Here is a 23,994-nt window from a genome sequence, read left to right on the forward strand (position 1 = left end):
CTTCAAGATTGGAGACAATAATATAAATCACTATATGATTTAAAGATTAAAGACCGGGCACCATGGCTCCAGCCTGTAATCCCAGCACTTTGGGAGGCTGAGGCCGGCAGATCACATGAGGTCAGGAATTCGAGACCAGCCTGACCAACATAGTGAAACCCCGTCTCTACTAAAAATACAAAATTAGCCAGGCATGGTGGTGCATGCCTGTAATCCCAGCTACTCAGGAGGCTGAGGCAGGAGAATCACTTGAAACCAGGAGGTAGAGGTTGCAGTGAGCTGAGATCACGCCACCGCACTCCAGCCTGGGTAACAAGAGCAAAACTCCATCTCAAAAAAAAAAATAAAAAAAATAAAAGGATTAAGATGGAGAGTTGAGGCTGCGCACAGTGGCTCATGCCTGTAATCCCAGCACTTTGGGAGGCCAAGGTGGACAGATCCCAAGGTCAGGAGATCGAGACCATCCTGGCCAACATGGTGAAACCCCATCTTTACTAAAAATACAAAACAAGTTAGCCAGGTGTGATGGAGTGCATCTGTAGTCCCAGCTACTCAGGAGGCTGAGGCAGGAGAATCGCTTGAGCCCGGGCGGCGGAGGCTGCAATGAGCCGAGATTGTGCCACTGTACTCCAGCCTGGGCAACAGAACCAGACTCCATCTCAAACCAAAAAAAAAAAAAAAAAAAAAAAGAAATTCTTCTAGTCCCTCCTGCACTTTCCGTTAAACACATTTCACCTGTGTTATAGAAACATAAAGAGGAATCTAGGAGGTATTTCATAAAACATTTAGGATATTTATGCTAGTTAACAATATGAAAACTGGAGTTTTGAAGACTGCCTCAGTGAGCTCTTTTTTGACTGCCTGATTGAGTTGGAGAAGCTCTGCCATCAAAACTGCTCACAGCCTAACACTAAAAGAAGAGTTAATATGAGCACAACAGAAAGGTTTGAAATTCTCATAAGTTGGAACACTTAACACAAAATTTATAATGGATAAAGTTCACGTTGTAGGTTTTATTTTAAAAACGAAATATAAAAATACAGGAAAAGAGCTGATGTTATTATTATTACTACTATTCTTTTAAGAGACATGGTCTCTCATTGTTGCCCAGGCTACAGTGGCTGGTGTGAGCAACAGCTCTCTGTAGCCTCAACCTCTCGGGTTCAAGGGATCGTTCCACGTCAGCTTAACAAGTAGCTGTGACTACAGAAATACACCACCATGCCTAGCTAATTTTTTTAAACTGTAGATAGAGACAGGGTCTCACTAAGTGCCGAGCCTGGTCTGGATGGAACACCTGGCCTCAAGTGATCCTCTTATCTTGGCCTCCAAAGTGCTGAAATTGCAGTTGTGGGCCACCATGAACGGCCTGATATTATTTTGAAAGCAGCTTATTTTTAAATCTTACAAGCAAATTGACCAACCTATGGGATTACAATTGCCACATGGCTAAAATAAGCTAACATATTGCTAGATTTACTTGTTAGAAAATTTAATAATCGTAGACCACATGAAATATAATCTTCCCATGATACTCTTTGCTAGCAGACCACATCTGTTGCAGTGTGCTCAAATCTGGAATAATATTTCAAAAATGACACTAATCAATAAATGGCATTGGCAGACAAATGAAGAGTGGAAGAAAGAAGTGGCATGGAGAAAACCTAGGGTGGATAAGAAGACAGGAGTATGACCATGAAATTGGTCAGGTGTGGATTTAGTTCCCTGACCTTGCTACCTTGTTCATCTTCACATTTCTTCTATAAAACAGGAATACTATAGATAATAACCTAACTCTCTGTAATGCTTTAGAGAGATTACAGGTAGCATTCCTACTAAAAGTCCTGGTAGAGTAGATATTCAATTTATCAATATTTTTTCTTTTTCAGGAAGCGGATTTTGGGCAAACCAGTTTTAAAACTTGTACCTCACTGGTCGGGCTTACAAATGTAACAATTTTTGCAGTTAACAGACAACGAACGTGCTTCAAACTTACTACTGCATGACGTTTTTTAAATCTCAAAAATACTCACCTCCACCAAAATCTTTTGAATAAGATGTGGCACAAGATTCAGTTATGCCATTCTCCAGGTGACCAGCTTCATAGCACTACAAATAAGTGAAAACAACACCATTTACAGAGGAATGAAAAAATAAACCCTTTACTTTATATGCCAAAGTCTGAATTGTCAGCTGCCATGGGTATTGAATTTTGACTTGTTTTAGCAATTAAAGAAATCAACATGACCACAGTAAAGGGTTCAACGGAAACTTCAGGGGGAAAGGAATCAGATTTTAAAATGCTCCAACAGACAGGGCATGGTGGCTCACACCTGTAATCCTAGCACGTTAGGAGGCTGAGGCGGGTGGATCACCTGAGGTTGAGAGTTCAAGACCAGCCTGACCAACATGGAGAAACCCCGTCACTATTAAAAATACAAAATTAGTCGGGTGTGGTGGCACATGCCTATAATCCCAGCTACTCAGGAGGCTGAGGCAGGAGAATTGCTTGAACTCGGGAGGCAGAGGTTGCCGTGAGCCAAGATTGCACCACTGCACTCCAGCCTAGGCAACAAAAGTGAGACTCTATCTTAAAACAAAACAAAACAAAAACAATGCTCCAACAGACCTGTGAACACCACCTACTCCTTAAGAAAAAATAAAGACTTGCCAGAGATTTCCAACATATGTACTAGATACACAATGCTTTCTGTGACTGAAATGGAGAAAGAGAAGGTGTATCTACCCAGAGATCCACAGGCTCAATTTTATTGCATGCCACCCTGTACTTAAAATCCATCTTCCTGGCCAGGCGCAGTGGCTCATGCCTGTAATCTCAGCACTTTGGGAAGCCGAGGGGGGGCAGATCACCTGAGGTCAGGAATTTGAATCCAGCCTGGCCAACCATGGCCAACATGGTGAAACCCCGTTTCTACTAAAAATACAAAAATTAGCTAGGTGCTAATGGCGCACACCTGTAATCCCAGCTACTCGGGAGGCTGAAGCAGGAGAACTGTTTGAACCCAGGAGGCGGAGGTTGCACTGAGCCAAGATCGCGCCACCGCACTACAGCCTGGGAGACAGAGCAAGTCTCAAAAAAAAAAAAAAAAAAAAAAAGAAAAATAATTCATCTTCCCACAATTGTATTCACAGCTATTAGATTTGACAGATAACTGTTTACTTCATGAACTTTAAATTAAACAGTTCTGAAATACTGAATGACATTCCAACTTAAAATGACTTCAGATTAATACAAATTAAAGCAACATTAAAACTCAAAACAAATACTCAACATTAGGAGTCTAATCAAGAGCCAAACATTTTATTCACCCACTACTAATATACTTGTATGAATTAGTTCCACCCCAAGCAAATGTCTTTTCCTACAAGAATGATAATAGTATTCATCATAACTATAAAACAACATTTAGTGGTCACAAAAAGTCAGTATAGTAAAGGCCATTCTGGCTGGGCGCGGTGGTTCACACCTGTAATCCCAGCACTTTGGGGGGCGGAGGCAGGTGGATCACTTGAGGGAGTTCGAGACCAGCCTGACTACCATGGAGAAACCCTGCCTCTACTAAAAATACAAAAAATTAGCCAGGCATGGTGGCACATCCCTGTAATCCCAGCTACTTCAGAGGCTGGGGTAGGAGAATCACTTGAACCTGGGAGGTGGAGGTTGTGGTGAGCCGAGATTGTGCCATTGCACTCCAGCCTGGACAACAAAAGCGAAACTCTGTCTCAAATAAATAAATAAATAAATAAATAAATAAATAATAAAGGCCATTTTTGCTGTAGAATTCCTAATGTTTGGGACTAAAACAAGATAAAATACAGCTGTGAATTTCTGAATGCTCATTTTATCATATTAATAAATCATAAGACTGCAATTCTCCTCATGTTCACTATATATCAGAAGTCTATGTCAAGTAAAATGAATGGGCAAATGTTAGGTATCCAATTCAACAAAACAAGACTCCTAGACAAATCCACAAAATACATTTCTGTAATTTTTTTAAAAATAGCAATCATTTTATTTAGATAACAAATTAGTTCATTGTTTAACAGTTACCCAAAAGCTGTGGAACAAAATAATTACAATGCTCCCCAAACTACAGTCAGAGAATAATGCAGGAAATATTCTCATTTCTATTATGATCAATTTTATAACTTAAAATAAAAATTAACAGCACACACACACACACACACATGCACACACACAACCATCATACCATATGAATAAAAATCAAACTGTTCTGTTTAGAATGAAAAAGACCAAATAACTTCTTAGAGGATGTGACTAAGATGCCAGTAACTTACTTTGCATATATAGTCTAGTGTGGATATACATTAGGCCAGAGTACCCTTAAAGCACTACCAGAACAGATCAATCTCTCATTCTGTTTGACATACTGATTAATCCACCTGCAGACAGGGTGGTGGTGTGCCTGGTAAACTAAAATGGAACTGAATCATGGCTTTAGCCTTATGACAAAATATACCTCAGAGTAACCAGGACTTCAACAATGAAGTAGGCCAGGTCAGATGGCAGGACAGACTCCCAAACAGACAAGAGGACACTTTTCTCCAGAGTTTGGTGCTAGCCATAACCAATAATTCTGATTTTCTCTTGCTCTGATCCCAAATTTAATGGCAACCCCCTCTCCCCAAAAGTAAAAATTCAACAGTGACAAACAGTTATTAAGTATAATTAATACTTAAAAGAGACTGGGAATCTGAGAGAGGGTGAGGATAAATATCAGGGAGTATTTTTTTTTTTGAGAGAGAGAGTGAGTCTCCCTCTGTCGCCTAGGCTGGAGTGCAATGGCATGACCTCTGCCTCCCAGGTTCCAGCAATTCTCCTGTCTCAGCCTCCTGAGTAGCTGGGATTACATGCAGGTACCACAACACCCAGCTGTTTTTTTTTTTTTTTTTTTTTTGTATTATTAGTAGAGACGGGGTTTCACCATGTTGGCCAGGCTGGTCTCCAACTCCTGACCGCAAGTGATCCACTCACCTCGGCCTCCCAAAGTGCTGGGATTACAGGTGTGAGCCACCACGCCCAGCCAATATCAGGGATTTTTTGGTAAATGGTGCTAAAACAACTGGACATCAACATGGGGAGAACAAAACTCCATCTCAAAAATTCAAGAAGGAACAAAGGTTTGTATGTGAAACCAGAACCAAAAAGCTCCTAAAAGAAAACACAGGGAGAACATCTTTGTGTCCATGGGGTACACAAAAATTTCATTTATTGATTGATTGACTGAGACAGGGTCTTGCTCTGTCACCCAGGGTGGAGTGCAATAGCACAATTATAGCTCACTGCAGCCTTGACCTCCGGGGCTCAAGACATCCTACCACTTCAGCCTTCTGAGTAGCTGGGACCAGACACGCAACACCACACCCGTTTTCTGGGGATTTTTTTGGGATTGTTTTTTGTTTTGTAGAGACAATGTCTCCTTTATTGCCCAGGTTGGTCTCAAGCTCCTGAGCTTAAGCAATCCTACTGCCTCAGGTTCCCTAAGTCCTGGGATTATAGGCTTGAGCCACCACACTAGATTTTTTTTTTTTTTTTTTTTTTTTGAGACGGAGTCTCACCCTGTCACCCAGGCTGGAGTGCAGTGGCGCAATCTCGGCTCACTGCAAGCTCCGCCTCCCAGGTTCACACCATTCTCCTGCCTCAGCCTCCCGAGTAGCTGGGACTACAGGCGCCCGCCACCACGCCCGGCTAATTTTTTATATTTTTAGTACAGAGGAGGTTTCTCCATGTTAGCCAGGATGGTCTCGATATCCTGACCTCGTGATCCGCCCACGTCAGCCTCCCAAAATGCTGGGATTACAGGTGTGAGCCACCGCACCCGGCCGCCATCACACTAGATTTCTTGAATAAAACACAAAAAATATTCATCACATAAAAAAAAAATTGATATTCAGTCTCTACCCAAAAAAGACAAAAAATTAACTGGGGATCCTGGGAGGCAGAGAATACAGTGAGCCAAAATTATGCCGCTGCACTCCAGCCTGGGTGATAGAATCAGACCCTGTCTCAAAAAAACAAAACAAAAGGGCTATGATGACACGGCAATAGGATAGAGTAGACTAGTGATGTTTGAGATGATAGTTTAGTAGAAAACAAGTAAGAGGATATGAACCCAGAAAAAAAATTATAACAAACACAAAATTAATCTTCAAAGCATTTAAAAATTTTTTTCACTTGGAAAGGAAACCTGAAACCAGTTTATACACATACATGGTCACACAACTGCAAAACAGCCTTTCATGTAGGAAATCTCAGATCATGTATGCCTGCTGACACACACAATAATTTCTATATGTATGTACATCAATGTTGTAACTGATATTCAGAATGTACTTTTTAAAATTTCTCACTTCCTGAGTTTATTTCTTTTAGAACTTACAAAAATAACATACCTTTTTAGAAAGGCCAAGGTCCCCCTTCTTGGGCATAAATCCAGGGTCTAAATCATTGGATTCAAGAAGTTTCTTAGTTGGTTTTCTTTGACGTTTACTTTCATAATTTCCTGAAATGCATGTATCTTTACATTAGATGATTTAGAAACTGGGCACAAGTTAATTTTTAAAAAATCTGTATACCACACAAAATGAATCTCAATGTTTTTGATGTTTTCCCCGTCATCTTAAGGGAAGAGGCAGGATGGTAATTTGCTTATTATAAAATATTAGTAAACAAAACAAGTGAATAGTTCTCAATGCAAGCATAAACTAATGTGAGGGATGTATGTGTGGTGACTTTAAATCACAAAATAACTAAGGGAGAAATCAGAAGGACAGAATTGTCTTTATAACAACTGATTGTTGGTGAGGACAAAATAAGGAGAAGTGGAGTGAAATAGAACTTGGATAATGGTCATAAATGGACCAAGATTACAGTTTCTGCTCTGCCCCTAAGTAAATAAAATTCAATAGGTAAAAGATAATTCATAGGATCACTGAAGAATTATATAAAAGAGCTGACTTAATAGAGTTTTGGCACATAGTAGGTACTGAAATAATAACTATCTTTACTATTCTTTCAAAAATCTTTTTTATTATACCCAACTAGTTTAAGCACAATTGGAATTGTTTCTTTAAGGAATAACATCAAAAGCTACTGTTGATAATGTAAAAAAAGTTATATCCAAAATTTAAAGAGGTACAGAAAAGAGGATTCTTCCCATTCCTTGACTGACTATAATATTCCATAGTTACAAGGTGAATTAGAGACAATACGTTTAGATCCAACTCTCCCCAGGTGATATATAAAGAATGATCAAGTGAGAAGTAACTGGTAATTAACTTCTAATGAACTGGTAATTACTATGTTGTCAGGTATATAACATTATACATTAATACATTATGATCTCCATTTTATAGATGAGGAAACAAGTTCAGAGATTAAACAACTTCCCAAGTAACACAAGGATTGGTGGAGCCAGCACTTGAAGCATAGTGCTTATTCCACTAATGTGCAGTGCCCCTCTTGAAGCCCTGTTATCCTGGTTGTTAATTTACACAGTGGCTGATCAACAATCATGAAGAGCAACACTGGAGCAAGCAGCATAGTTATTAAAAATACATCTTCTTGATAGTGTACCACAGTTCATGGTTAGTAACTATATCTAATTAGCCATCATTTTAAGTACTTCCCAGGACAAAGGGGGGTAGTTTATTGTATATAGATACAATGTTGGCTTTACATCAAAACATACTAAAATCTCCTGCTTCCTCTAATCATATCTGCTCAAATACTGAGACCCCAACCCCACCTTACCTGGCGTTTTAACTAGCAATTCCTCAGACTCAAGGGCAGGCCGTGGAGAGACTTCCGGAGCCACAGGCACAGACAAGGTCAGCTGCGGCAACTCAGCATGTCCACCTCCAAGTTCTGACTGAGCCAAGGGGCCCTCCAAAAACGGAGCCTCCCTTTCAAGAACTGGAGGCTCTTCTTTGGTTGAAATCAAAGAATTCTCGTCCACCTGCTTGTTCTGAGCACTAGATCGACCTCGGGCTAGAAGGCTTTCCTCTTCACAGCGGGAACTTACCTAAGAACAAAAAATAAAAATAGAGTCCACAGGCCAAAATTGTTGTAATTTAAGTGTCAAAAAGAATAACGCACTTTAAAAGGAATGAAATTCTGACAAAGGCTACAAAAAGTGGATGAACCTTGAAGACATTATGTATGCTAAGGGAAATTACTTAGACACAAAGAACAAATATCATATGATTTCAAGTATATGAGGTATCTAGAGTAAGAAAATTCTTGAGACACCAAATAGAATGGCAATTGCCAGGGGCTGAGCAGAAAAGGGAATTATTGCTTAATGGGTATTGACTTTTAGTTTGGAAAGATGAAAAAAATTATCGAGATGGATGGTGGAGATGGTTGCACAACAATGTAACTGTGCTTCATGCTACTCAACTGTACACTTAAAAATGGATAAAATAGGCCAGGCGCAGTGGCTCACCCTGTAATCCCAGAACTTTGGGAGGCCAAGGCAGGCAGATCACAAGGTCCAGAGATCGAGACCATCCTGGCTAACATGGTGAAACCCTGTCTCTACCTAAAAATGCAAAAAATTAGCCAGGCATGGTGGCGGGCACCTGTAGTCCCAGCTACTCGGGAGGCTGAGGCAGGAGAATGGTGTGAACCAGGGAGGCGGAGCTTGCAGTGAGCCGAGATCACGCCACTGCACTCCAGCCTGGGCAACAGAGTGAGACTCCGTCTCAAAAAAAAAAAAAAAAAAGGATAAAATAATAAAATTTATGTTATATATATATTTTTTTAACCAAAATTAAATGAAGTTGACTGAGATACACTGAAGCTATGATATTGATAAGTCCACAACAATAATTCAAAAGCAGGGGAAAAAGACTGCTCTAACGTCTCCAATTAAAACAACTACTAATGAACTCCTTAATGTTACAATTGGTAATTAATGGGAAAGAAAGAAGCACTTATTCTGCCTTTCAAATATTTCAGGACAATAATAGAGTCCAATTAATGAAAGAGACTATCAGTTAATAAAAACAGAGAAAATAATAAAATCTGAAAGTCTTCATTTTGTAACCTCTAGTAAAATTATTGATATAGGTAAAGATCTTCAACTGGGGTTTTCAAAAAACCATCAGGTAAGCTGGGCATGGTGGCCTACACCTATAATCCCAACACTCTGGGAGGCTGAAGCAGAAAGATCACTGGAGCCCGGGAATTCGAGACCAGCCAGGGCAACATAGTGGGACACCGCCTCTACAAAAAAAAAGTTGTTAAAAATTAGCCAGGTGTGGTAGTGTGCACCTGTGGTCCCAACTACTCAGGAGGCTGAGATGGAAAGATTGCTTAAACCCAGGAGGTCAAGGATGCAGTGAACCATGTTCATGCATCTCTGCACTCCAGCTTGGGCAAGACACTGTCTCAATTTAAAAAAAGAAAGAACAAACTGTCAGGGAATGGCTCATGGGAATAAAACATTCCTTTTTTTAACCCTCTAATGTACAATATATTCCACATTATCATCTCTGATATAGTCTAGCTAAAAATGTTCAGCTTCAATCTATCAAACTGATAGGTTCTATCTTCCACTTAACAGAGAACAGGAGATAGAGAAAACAATCTAAGTGACACCTATGAGGAAGCAATTACACAAATACAGAAAGTTGCTCTATATGTCACTCTCTTATAGACATGATCATGGGATTGTTCTGAATTCAAAGTGATTTGAGAACCATAACAACTAGTTACAATGAGCAGTCCTAGATTGAGTCCTGGTATGAATAATCCAAAGGTAAAGGTTAGGGGATAATTGGTGAAATCTGAAAGACAGTTGATGTCAGATAAACAGATCTTATATAAGATGTAAATATGTTAAATTGATTATAAAGGAAAATGTTCCATTTTTTAACTACATATTAAACTATGTAGGGGTAGAATGTCAAGATGTCTCTACTTTAAAATATTTCATTTAAAAAAACTGAATTAAAAAATAAGACAAGATATATTTACTTTTGAAATTAGGGTCAGACTATATATATTTCACTTTATATCCTATATTTTTACTTAAGATTAAATCATAACAATATTCCTAAGTCATTACTCTTTGAAGGCAAAGAGGGAAAAATATATACATAAAGAAATATAATATGTAGACTCATTTATATATTTCCTGAATAACCACTAAATCCTAAGTACTGTGCTAGAAGCTGAGAATAAAAACAAGATCCCAGTTAAGGAAATTATTGTTTCATGAAGGTAAAGTATGACACTGAAGATAAAATTGCAGTTTCCTAAGGACCAGTGAAAGTTTGCCGAAATTTTGCAACATACCTTGTGCACCTGCTCCTGTACCTTCTTTTGTTTTTTCTTAGGAGCAAATATCTGATCATATTCTTCTGTATATTCCAAAAGCCACTTGCTTGGCTTCCTAAGGCGTTTCTTCTCTGACCGCACAGCTAAAAGATGATAAACAAATTCAGTATTAATCAAAAAGCTTCAGGAAAACCCACTGTTTTTATGAGACCATCTGATACTCCCAAAAGTAACCAGATGGGAAACCACATAGTAAAATAGACTATGGCTTAAGATGCAAGAGGCACAAAATGGCTTATGTTTTCTCATTTGCAAAAGGAGCTGGGGGAGACAAAAGGACTTGTGTTACTTTATATACACAAATAACAGAATATATGTGGCCTATCCAATATTAAGGAAAAGGTTAAATTTAATGCCAGGTCTTATAGTCACTGACACCTGTACATATAAAGCTAATATATACCTAACAAAAATATAGCATCTAGATCAGGTATATGAGTAAAATACATCTTGAGTTACAGGTTAAGTATGCCTTATCTGAAATGCTTGGGATCAGAAGTGATTCAGAATTTTTCATATTTTGGAATATTTGCATATATATATAGTAAGTTATCTTGGGGATGGGACCCAAGTTGAAACACCAAACTCATTTATGTATTACATACATCTTTTATACACATAGCCTAAAGGTAATTTTACAAAATATTTATTTTCTACATTATACAAAGTTTGTGTACAGTGAACCATAAGAAAGCAAAAGTGTCATTATCTCAGCCACCCATGTGGAATATCTGTGGTTGTTTGGCATTACCATCATTCCTGTCTCTGAATTTATATGCTACTGACAGGCAAACATTTTCTTATACTTATTCACACATAAGTACTTAACAGTAAAAATATGACATACCATTAATACAGTGAAAAAGTAACGTGTTCAGGGTATCTAAGCAGCACTGTAGCATCACTAGAATACTTGTATCAGCTGATAAAAAAACAGTAATAACAATGTCGGGCTTTGTGTCTCCATCTATGATGCTGTGTTTTGATTAAAAGGTTACTGTATACTGTTTTATAAGGTAAGAAGAAACATCATCAGAAGCAATTGAGGAATGAGGAAGTCCTCTAGGAATAAAGAGGCATTCCGTGGGATGGCTTTTTAAAACGTTTCCTCTAAAGTCATCTGTCTCATTAACAATGAGTATTGTCTAGAAGGATCTCATTTTATTCATTTATTTTTTTTTTTGAGACGGGGGCTCGCTCTGTCACCCAGGCTGGGGTGCAGCGGCATGATCTCAGTTCACTGCAACCTTCACCTCCCAGGATCAAGCGATTCTCCTGCCTCAGCCTTCTGAGTAGCCGGAATTACAGGCGCCTGCCACCATGCCCAGCTAATTTTGTATTTTTAGTAGAGACAGCGTTTCACCGTGCTGGCCAGGCTGTTCTTGAACTCCTGACCTCAAGTGGTCTGCCTGCCTTGGCCTCCCAAAGTTCTGGGATTACAGGCTCTCGAGACACTGCGCCCGGCCCAAGGCTCTCATTTTATAAACTGACATGATTTCTTTTTCTGTTATGAATGAACACTGCTCTGGTCCTTCAATAAGCCCATCACATACATTAACCATGTCATCTACAGGTACTTTTTCTGCAGTGTTAATGTCATCTTCATTATCACAATCACTCTGATTCAGATCGATGTCAGCTCTATCACCATGGTTGAACAAAGAAATGGGAGCCTCTTTGTCGATATTAAAAGCTTTCTTGTTATCCACTTCTTCCAGCTTACTGACAAATGGAAGGTATACTTTTTGCATATGTAAGGATGTTACATATTTTTCTTACTTTACTGAAGAAGCCATCAAAATCACCACCTTGTTCATTATCATCAGTGAACACAGTTGAAGGTCAGAAGTGGTGCCAGGCATGCACAGCTGTACCTTTAGTCACTGTGTTCCAGGCACTGACAACAGCATATATGGCATCCTTCACTCCTATTGAAACCGTTTCACACCCATACATCTATTCACAGCTGCCAGCTTATTCAAGAAAGCGTTTTTATATTTACTCTTCATCAATCTAGGGATTCCCTGGTCATATGGCAGTGAAGTCACACTTAAAGGAAAAGCACATGGCATAAACATTATTTTTGATAAAACTGCAGCTGCAGGATGAGCTGAAGAGTTTTCAAGGAGGAACAGTCATCATCCAGTCCAGCTTCCCTGAAATAAGCACCAACTACTGCTACAAAATGTTTGTGAAACCAATCAGAAAAGATGTCTCTAGATATCCATGCCTTTCTGTTAGCATAATAATGAACCAGTAAGAAATTCATGCCTTTGGGGCAGGTGCGGTGGCTCAGGAGTTCGAGACCAGCCTGGCCAATATGGTGAAAGCCTGTCTCTACTTTAAAAAAAAAAATACTAGCCAGGCACGGTGGCTCATGTCTATAATGTGAGCTACTCCAGATGCTGAGGCATGAGAATCACTTAAACCTGGGAGGCAGAGGTTGCAGTGAGCCAAGATCTAGCCACTGCACTCCAGGCTGGGTGACAGAGCCAAACTTTAAAAAAAAAAATTCATGCCTTGGGGCTGGGTGCAGTGGCTCATGCCTGTAATCCTAGCACTTAGGGAAGCCAATGCAGGAAGATCACTTGAGCCCAGGAGTTCAATACCAGCCCAGTTAACATAGTGAGACCCCATCTCTACTAAAAATTAAAAAAAAAAAAAAAAAAAATTGCCAAGCATAGTAGCACACAGCTGTAGTCCCAGCTACCAGGGAAGAATGCTTGAGTCTGGAAGATCAAGGCTACTGTGAGCCGTAATTGTGCCACTGCACTCAAGTCTGGACAACAGAGCGAGACTATCTCCAAAAAAAGAAAAGAAAAGAAATTCATGCCTTGAAATCACTAACAGTGAGAACACAAGCTTTTGCCTATCATAGCAAGTTTACACTTACACATGCCTGCTTAATTAGTACATCCCAGCACAGTTATTCTGTCCTAGTCATCCTGAATTCCTGTAGGGGCTGTCTCGTCATACATGGTGGTCATTCTAATACCATACTCTTCTGTAAGATGTTTCACACTTACACCACTGTCTAGTTTATCCAAGATCCTGACTTACTTTCTGCACTATACCTAAATTCTTCCTCCTTTCTTATTACTCTTATCTATGGGGATATCTTCAGGTTTTCTGAAAAGTTCAACAAAATCTTTATACCACAAAGCAGGAAAAAATTCTTTTTAATTTAAAAACACAATGAATAACGTAGGAGGCTTTTGCCCCATGTGGGTTATTTTGGAAAACTTTCTGTTGGTGCATCCAGCCTGCACGTGTGCCATTTTACCACCTTTTATGGGTATAATTGCATGGGAAAATCCGGCTGTACACGTAAAAGATACATCTAAGCTGAAGGGGGATGGAAGGATAGTTTTTCCCTAGGGGACACTGAACAAACTGTGCTACGTTCCTGTGTTCTGACTGACGCATTGCATGATGTCAACTGTGGAATTTTCCACTTGTGGCATTATGTCAATATTCAAAAAGATTTCGATTTTGGAGCATTTTGGATTTCGGATTAGGAATGCTCAACCTGCATTTTAAACAACATCTCTATGGATTATGTAGAATATCAGAATGACATTTCAACAGAATATTATATAATTGGCACTACCATATGAATTTCAAAACCACTGTACAAACATTTCATCAGTTTAGTATCATATGGTTGTATTATTGTCTCATGCTAAAAAACTGAGAACTATACATCTAAACAGAATTATCAAAAAATATAAAAGGCATGGGAGGCCAAGGTGAGCAGATGGTTTGAGCCCAGGAGTTCAAGAACAGCCTGGGCAACAAAGTGAGACCATGCCTCTACTAAACATAAAAATATAGCTGCCTGTGGTGGCACACACCTGTGGTCCCAGCTACATGGGAGACTGAAGCAGGAGGATGGCTTCAGCCCAGGAGATAGGGGCTGCAGTGAGCCAAGACAGTGCCGCCACACTCAAGCCTGAATGACACAGCAAAACCCTATCTGTAAAAGTAAAATAATAATTATATATAATTGATTATATGTCATTATCCCAATAACATATAAAGTGTATGTCATGTATGCAAAAGGCAGGAGAATAAGATTTAATATATATGCAGTTGCTTTATGGCTCAAAAGAAAAGAAAAAATTGAAAGATTAAAAATGGAATTTTGGGTACGTCCTTTAAAAAAAATCTTGTCACAGGTCAGGCGCAGTGGCTCATGCCTGTAATCTCAGCACTTTGGGAGGCCGAGGTGGGCGGATCACCCGAGGCCAGGAGTTCGAGACCAGCCTGCCAACGTGGAAAAACCCCGTCTCTACTAAAAATACAAAAATTTTGTAGTGGCGCATGCCTGTAGTCCCAGCTACTCAGGAGGGTGAGGAAGGAAAATTGCTTGAACACAGAAGGTGGAGGTTGTAGTGAGTCGAGATCGCACCACTGAACTTTAGCCTCCCTCTCAAAAAATAATAATAATAGTGTCATGTTTTACGATCAAAATATTAAAGTACACATTTTTCTTCAAAGTAATGGTGAAAACAGCTAGGCAAAGTGGCCCACGCCTGTAATCCAAGTACTTTGGAGGCATGAGCAGGAGGATTACTTGAGCCCAGGAGTTCAACACAAGCCTGGGGAACACGGCGAGACCTCATCCCTACAAAAAGTTAAAAAATTAGCCAGGTGTGGTGGCACGCGCCTGTAGTCCCAGCTATTTGGGAGGCTAAGGTGGGAGGATCACTTGAGCCCAGGAGTTTGAGGCTGCAATGAGCTAGGATTGTGCCACTGCACTCCAACCTGGACAACAGAACAAAACCCTGTCTCAAAGTGGGGGCAGGGTGGTGACTTACACAAACCCATCAAATTAGTTAATTATTGAGGTGGCAAGGTCATAATTCCATCCCAAAGTCTCTCAAAATGCCCCATGAACACTTTTCATTAAAACGGGTCCCTATGCTATCACATCATGCCCCTTATCCCCATCCATCACTACCCCCCTCACACAAATTGGATCTCAATCCTAGACAGTCTCCTTCCTTTGTCTTCTTCTTGGCAGGTTCCATAGGCTAAGTCTTGTTGCATTTCCTCTTTTTTTTTTTTTTTGAGTCGGAGTCTTGCTTTGTCACCCAGGCTGAAGCACAACTGAAGTGGAATGCTGTGATCTCGGCTCACAGCAACCTTCACCTCATGGGTTCAAGTGATTCTTGTGTCTCAGTCTCCTGAGTAGCTGGGACTACAGGCACAAGCCACCACACCTGGCTCATTTTTCGGATTTTTAGTAGAGACAGGGTTTCATCATGTTGGCCCAGCTGGTCTCAAACTCCTGTCCTCGGGTGATCTGCTCACCTCAGCCTCCCAAAGTGCTGGGATTATAGGCTTGAGCCATCACGCCTGGCCGAGTTTCCTCTTATAATTGCTGTTTCCACTCTACCTGTGGGGTTTGCTTCTCTCATAGAGTAACTTCCCAGACTCGGCTTCAGTCCTCCAGCTCTCTATTTCCTTGCAGCTCACAATGAAACCAGCAGATAGCACAAAAGACTGGAAATTAAAGTGAGAAATTCTGTACTGGATACATCTATTAGGTGACAAAGACCTTATGGCTCATAAAACCTAAAATATTTACTATCTGGCACTTTAAGAAAAGTCTACCAAGTCTTTCCCTAAATAAAAAATAGAGTAACATACTGAGGCTGAGGCACGAGAATCACCTGAACCCAGGCGGCAGAGGTTGCAGTGAGCCAAGACAGCAACACTGCACTCCAGCCTGGGCGACAGTGCCTAAAAATAAAAAATAAAAAATAAAAAATAAAAATAAGTAACAAATAGAGTAACATATTGTAAGTGAAACAGCTTGGTGACAACTGAATGAATTTTAAAAAGATGCTTCCTGGGTGGGATACAGTGGCTCATGCCTGTAATCTCAGCACTTTGGGAGGCTGAAGCAGGCAGATCACTTGAAGTCGGGAGTTCGAGACCAGCCTGGCCAACATGGTGAAGCTCCGTCTCTACCAAAAATACAAAAACTAGCCAGGTGTGGTGGTGCATACCTGTAGTCGCAGCTACTCAGGAGGGTGAGGCAGGGGAATCGCTTGAACCTGGGAGGCGGAGGTTGCAGTGAGCCTAGATCGTGCCACTGCACTCCAGCCTGGGTGACAGAGCAAGACTCCACCTCAAAAAAATAAAAAATATATAAAAAGATGGTTCCTGGCTGTTGCTAGGCTTCCCCTCTTTCTTCCTTGCCTCAACTACCCCAACTCCCTACCTATGTTCTCTCCCGGTTACAGCACTTTTCAGTTAGAAAAGCATGGAGAATTCACCTACTCTTACTACAAAGGAGCAAAGTGAGGCAAAAAAGTAAGTGATTTGCCAAGCTAAGATAAAGAATATACCAGGAACAAAGGAGGAATATGATCTTTTGGATATTGGAAGAAAATATCAAAATCCATTAAACTGCACAAGTCAATGGAAAGAGGAGTAATTATGCAAACCTTAATACAGGATATGTAGCAAATATTAAACAAAGCAAGAGCCAAATCACACTACCCCGAAGGTTCTCAGCAAATACGCTCTAATTCCTACCCCACAACCAGTACGTCATGCCCACTATACAACTACAAAATGTCACTGTATTGTGAAGAAAGAGATAAATGACAAATACTGGATGAGTATAGCAACAGCCGTAGACCTCAGAGTATACACTATCAACTAAAATGATAAAACAGCCAAAAAGTTGAAACAGCCCAAATGTTAATCAATGAATGAATGAATAAATAAAATTAGGCATATACCTACGGTAGAATACTATTTAGCAAAAAAGGGGACAAATTACAGATGGTAAGTTTTTTTTTTTAATCACAAAAATACACCAAATGAGAAGAACAAGACACAAAAGATCACATATTGCATGATTCCATTAATAGTAAATGTCCAGGGAAAAGGCAAATCTACAGAGAGAGTCAACTATTGGTTCTCTAGGACTAGTGGTAGGAATAGGGATTATATATGCAGATTAGAAGGATCTTTACTGGGATGGTAGAAATGCTCCAAAACGGATTTACAGAGATGGTTGCATAACACATTAAATTTGCAAATAGTATTCGATTGTATACATAAAATGTACAAATTTCACGGTATGTAAATTATACCTTGGATAAAGTTAATTTTAAAAAGTAAAATCTCTTTAATCAAGACTGAACTACATACAGTTTTCTCCTTTTCATTAAAATGGTGAATTTTCCCAAAGGACTAGAATACTAATAGCAACATCACTCCTCCAATACAGATTATTAGACCCTATTTATACCTCGACTTTCCTAGTTCTGGAACCTCAGAGAAAAAAGTTTAAAGAAACAAAAAAAAGGCAAAAACCCCAAAACCATTCCTAATAGTGGCAATCTAGATCATTCAGCCTAGGCCGGGGCTGGTGGCTCGCGCCTGTAATCCCAGCACTTTGGGAGGTCGAGGCAGGTGGATCACTTGAGGTCAGGAGTTCAAGACCAGCCTAGCCAACATGGCAAAATCCCGTCTCTACTAAAAATACAAAAATCTGCTTAGCGTGGTGGTGCATGTCTGTAGTTGCAGCTAGTAGCTCATAAGTCAAGATCATGCCACTGCCCTCCATCCTGGGTGACAGAGTAAGACTCTAACTCAAAAAAAAAAGAAAAGAAAAAAGAAAAAAAGGCCAATGTTATCAATATACTATAATACAACTTACGTGAATGTGCTCTCTCTCCCTCTCTGCCCCAAAATGACTGTATTGTACTGTACTCACCTATTTTTGGACCTCAGTTGACTACAGGTAATTGACACTGTGAAAAATGAGTTTCTAGATAAAGGGAGACTACTGTACAGAGTAAGAGAAATATGAAAAACCATACAACAGGGCTGCATACAGTGCAATGCAGCCTGAAAAAATCTACAGGATGAATCTTCCAAAAAAATAAATTACAAGGGAACTTTCTGCTTTTTTTTTTTTTTTTTGAGATAGAGTTTCTCTCTTGTGGTCCAGGGTAGAGTACAATGGCACGATCTTGGCTCACTGCAACCTCCGCCTCCTGGGTTCAAGCAATTCTCCTGCCTAACCCTCCCGAATAGCTGGAATTACAGGCCTGAGCCACTGTGCCAGGCCAAACTTTCTGCTTTCTGTTCCATGTTTTCGGTTATTTTAAAAATTTAAATATGAATATTTAGGGCTGGGTGTATGGCTCATAACTGTAATGCCAGCACTTTGGGAGGCCAAGGCGGGTGGATCACCAGAGGTCAGGAGTTTGAGACCAGCCTGGCCAACATGGTAAAACCCTGTCTCTACTAAAAATACAAAAATTAGCCAGATGTGTTGGCACACACCTATAGCTACTCCAGAGGCTGAGGCAGGAGAATTGCTTGAACCCGGGAGGTGGAGGTTGTAGTGAGCCGAGATCACATCACTGCACTCCAGCCTGGGTGACAGAGCTAGGCTCTGTCTACAAATAATAATAATAATATTAACTCATAAAAATCCAAAGTTAATCAATTTTGTTATCATCCTGCCAGAGAGTAAAGGAAACTAACTTCCATCTGCCTCCATGCCAACTTATATTTTATCATTGTGGTATATTTTAATTCCATATATATTTAAGACCATAAGGCATTATTTTCATAGTCAGCTGTTACTTAGATTTATTCAAATATTTACCACTTTCTTTATTCTGAATTCCTACTGAAAAAGGATGTATCATAGAAAATTACAAACATCTACAAAACCAGTATAATAAACACTTAGACTCACTGATTACAAATTCATGGCCAATCTATTTTTATCTATATCTTTGTCTTTCCAAGTTATTTTGCAACATCTCATACTCCATAATATTTCATCCATATGTCTTTCATCATGTATCTCTAATAGGATATTTTAACATAACAGAATACCTCTAGTACATGTAATAGTACTTAGTAAAAATATCCCTATCCATACCCTGGCCTACAGTCGTTATAAATTTGGCAAGACTCTGTAAAATAAAAAAAAAAAAATTGGAAATTCCAAAAAACCAAAGTAAATTAACCATCTGAAACATAGCTTCATTCATATCAAAACTATACATGTAGCTCCTTAATAAAATTTCATACTTTACTCAAAATTTTTTTTAATAACGAGATTGTGAGTGGGAATACAGACTTGAAAAAGGGGGTGGTGAGACTGGATGTTAAATAAAAACAGAATGCCAACCTGTACTTTTCTGTACTGTTAGTAGGAACATATCAGTATAACAACTATGAAGTGAAATTTCAAATTGGAATACTAAGAGATATCGCCAAAGACAAACCAAATGACCTAAGCTGGGCATGGTAGTACACGGCTGTGGTCCCAGCTATTTGGCTAAGGCAGGAGGATCTCTCAAGTGAAGGAAAGAGTCTGAGATCAGGCTTGGGCAAAATAGCAAGAACCCCATTTCAAAAATAAATACGTAAACCTCGATAGCAATTTATCTTTCAGGTTCTCTCACACATACCAAACGACTTAACGTTTTTAACTATGCTAAATTTTAAATTACTTAAAACTGGAAAACAAACTAAATGTCCATTAATGGAGAACAGTTTAACAAATTATGGCACACTACTGGCCAGGCCCGGTGGCTCACGCATGTAATCCCAGCACTTTGGGAGGCTGAAGCAGGTGGAACACTTGAGCTCAGGAGTTCAAGACCAACCTGAAACCTCACCTCTACCAAAAATACAAAAATTAACTGGGTGTGGTGGTATGTGCCTGTAGTCCCAGCTACCTGGGAAGGTGATGTGGGAGGATCACTTGAGCCCAGGAGGCAAAGGTTGCAGTGAGCCGAGATTGTGCCACCACACTCCAGCCTGAGCAACAGAGTGAGACCCTGTCTCAAAAACAAAAAACTATGGCACACTATAAGAAAAACAACTCTGCTGCTTAAAAAATTAGAAACTCATTACCCATGGATATGAGAGTGAAACAAAAAATCAAGGTACAAACAATGTATATATACTGTTGAATTTGTGTAACAAATATACATCTATCTTTTTCTTGGTAATTCATACACTGAGTATCTCTGGAGAGCAGATCTAAGCCACTGAGGTATAGGGTTGGGAGGAAAATTTTTACTGAATAGCTTCTCGCATCTTTTCAATACATACTCAAAACCAAAAAATTCGAAAACTGAAGTAAAAATAAAATTATATGAAAATATTTGAAATATTATAATGAACAAAAATTGTGAACTATTCTTAAGGAAAAGACAGTATCTGCTTTAACAGTAATATTCACATGTACATTAATAATAATTCACAGGAAAGGATTATTTCCAGCACCCATATGACCCTATTTACTAGCAAAGGTACATCTATATAAAGGCAGTGGAAGTAAAGGATGTCAGGAAAAAGGGGAGAAAATAAGTAAGAAGGGCCGCAATTGGGTTATAACAAAGCACTATTTAAGAATCTACCTGTCACGTTCATTCTATGAGGCCAGTATACTCTGAAAGCAGAACTAGACTAAGATGGCTGGGCATGGTGGCTCACACCTGCAATCCCAGCACTTTGGGAGGCTCAGGCAGGCAGATTACTTGAGGTCAGGAGTTCGAGACCAGCCTGGCCAACATAGTGAAACCCCGTCTCTACTAAAAATACAAAAATCAGCTGGGTGTGGTGGCACGTGCCTGTAACCCCAACTACTTGGGAGGCTGAGGCAGGAGAATCACTTGAACCCAGGAGGCAGAGGATGCAGTGAGCCGAGATCACACCACTGCAGCCTGGGCAATGAGGGCGAAACTTCGTCTCAAAAATACCAAAACAAAAAACATCAACAACAAAAAGAACTAGACAAAAGGTATCATACAAATAGGAAAACTGTAGACCAAGATCCTTTGAGTATAGATTTTTAAATCTTCAGCAAAATACAAGCAAAACACATCCAACAACATAAAAAAATGTATTATACAACATGACCAAGTAGGATTTACCCCAGGACTTCAAAGTTGGTTCAAATTACAAAAATCAATCAATGTAGTACATCATATGGACAGAATAAAGGGGGAAACGCAAAATTATCTTCTCAAAAGACACAAAAAAGATCTTACAAATGTGACAAAATAGGTATAAAAGAGAACATTCTAAATATGAAAGGTAATATAACAAAACCACAGCTGACATCATAGTTAATGAAAAAGACTCAATTATTTCCTCCTAACATCAAGAACAAGACAAGGATGTCTGTTTTTTCCACTAGTATTCCGCATCACACTGGAGGCTCTAACCAGGGTAAGTAAGCAAAGGGGGGAAAGGGAAACTAGATTAGAAAACATGCAGATTGCATGGTCATGTACACAGAAAATCCAAAGTAATTCATAAAAAAATACTATTACTAACAAACAGTAATCAATTCTATTAATTAACAGAGATGAGTTCAGCAAAGTTGCACGATAAAATAATATACAAAATATTTGTATTTTCATAAACATGAGATAAACAATTTGAGAATGAAATCGAAAACAAATTCATTTATAAAAGGACAAAGAACGACTAAAATACTTAGGAATAAATTTTTTTAAGTGCAGAATTTATACACTGAAAATTACAAAGTATCATGGAAAGAAGTGAAAGACGAATCTAATTGGATGAAAAGTCATCTATTATTCATGGATTGGAAGACTTAATATTGCTAAGATGGCAACCCTATGCAAACTACCCTACAGATTCAGCACAATCCCTATCAAAATCATAACTGGCTTTTTTGCAGAAACTTACAACCTTCTTCTAACATTAATATGAAACACCAAAGATGCAAAAGAGCCAAAATGATCTTGAAAAAGGGTAAAGTTACTTTCCAATTTCAGAGACACAGTAAAATTAATTACTACAAAAATACTGTAATTAATCACTACAAAAATACTGTAACACTTATGATTTTTATTTTTTTGTTGAGACAAGAGTCTCGCTCTGCCGCCCAGGCAGGTTGGAGTGCAGTGGCACGATCTCAGCTCACTGTAACCTCCAACTCCCAGGTTCGGGTGATTCTCCTGCCTCAGCCTCCTGAGTAGCTGGGATTACAGGCACGTGTCACTACACCCGACTACTTTTTGTATTTTTAGTAGAGATGAGGTTTGACCCTCATTTTGGACATGATGGTCTCGAACTCCTGATCTCAGGTGATCCACCCGCCTTGGCCTCCCAAAATTCTGGAATTACAGGTATGAACCACCACCTCATTGAGAGCACAGAACCAACCTCTTACGTAGTTATGACCAACTGACTATCAATAAGGATGCAAAGACCATTAAATAGGTAAAGAATATTCTTTTCAGGCTGGGCATGGTGGCTCTCTCTTGTTTTGTTTTTGGAGACAGAATCTTGCTCTGTCGCCCAGGGTGGAGTGCAGTGGCACAATATCAGCTCACTGCAACTTCCGCTTCCTGGGTTCAAGCGATTCTCCTGCCTCAGCCTCCCAAGTGGCTGGGATTACAGGCATCTGCTACCACGTTCGGCTAATTTTTGTATTTTTAGTAGAGATGGAGTTTCACCACGTTGGCCAGGCTGGTCTCAAACTTCTGACCTCAAGTGATCTGCCCGTGTGGGCCTCCCAAAAGTGCTGGGATTAAAGCTGTGGACCACCGTGCCTGGCCTAGCCACCGTGCCTAGACTGGCTCTCTTAAAAAAATTAAAATTAGCCAGACGTGCTGGCGCATGCCTGTAATCCCAGCTACTTGGGAGGCTGAGACATGAGAATTCCCTGAACCCAGGAGGCAGACGTTGCAGTGAGCCAAGATCTGGCTCCGGGATGCACTGCAGCCTGGGCGACAGAGCGAGAGACTGTCTGGAAAAAAAAAAAAAAAAAAAGAAAAAGAATATTCTTTTCAACAAGTGGACACCCACATGCAGCAAAATAAAACTGGACCCCTCACTCACACCATATATAAAAAATAATTCAAAATGTCTCAAAGGTTTTAGAAGAAAACATAGGGTAAATCCTCATAACCAAGAATTACATAATGGTTCTTACATACACCAACAATAGCAAACAAACAGAATGTATCAGGATTTAAATTCTTTTTTTTTTTTTTTTTGAGACGGAGTCTTGCTCTGTCACCCAGGCTGGAGTGCAGTGGCGCAATCTCGGCTCACTGCAAGCTCCGCCTCCCGGGTTCACGCCATTCTCCTGCCTCAGCCTCTCCAAGTAGCTGGGACTACAGGCGCCCGCCACCACGCCCGGCTAATTTTTTTGTATTTTTAGTAGAGACGGGGTTTCACCGTGGTCTCGATCTCCTGACCTCATGATCCGCCTGCCTCGGCCTCCCAAAGTGCTGGGATTATAAGCGTGAGCCACCGCGCCCGGCCTAAATTCTTGTAATTCAAGGTATATGATCAAACTAATAAAAAGACAACCCAAATAAGAGGAGAAAATATCTGTGTATCAAATAAACCCAAAGAATAGGAGAAAATACTTGTATCATATATAATAATGGACTTATATATAAAATATATAAAGACCTCTTATTACTTAATAACCAAAAGACAAAAAAGCCCCAATTAAAATATAGTCAAAGACTCTAGATACACAATTGTCCAAATAAAATACATAAATGACCCAAAAGTATATGAAAATATAATGAACATCATTAGCCAGCAGAGGAATG

General features: G+C 39.6%; 1 protein-coding gene across 10 annotated transcripts in view; it reads right to left on the bottom strand.

Annotated features, from left to right (window-relative positions):
- NSD1 (nuclear receptor binding SET domain protein 1) overlaps positions 1-23,994 on the bottom strand; it is a 179,097-nt gene that overhangs the window by 56,247 nt on the left and 98,856 nt on the right. For all 10 annotated transcript variants that reach the window (XM_058440176.1, XM_058440175.1, XM_032158717.2 and 7 more), the window contains 4 exons: positions 10,349-10,473; positions 7,799-8,069; positions 6,439-6,548; positions 2,034-2,109 (listed from right to left, as the gene is read on the bottom strand). In XM_058440176.1, the coding sequence (XP_058296159.1) occupies positions 2,034-2,109; positions 6,439-6,548; positions 7,799-8,069; positions 10,349-10,473 (582 nt within the window). The remainder of the gene's footprint in view (positions 1-2,033; positions 2,110-6,438; positions 6,549-7,798; positions 8,070-10,348; positions 10,474-23,994) is intronic.

This window comes from Hylobates moloch, unplaced genomic scaffold, assembly GCF_009828535.3.
Source record: "Hylobates moloch isolate HMO894 unplaced genomic scaffold, HMol_V3 SCAFFOLD_6, whole genome shotgun sequence".
Lineage (NCBI taxonomy): Eukaryota > Metazoa > Chordata > Mammalia > Primates > Hylobatidae > Hylobates > Hylobates moloch.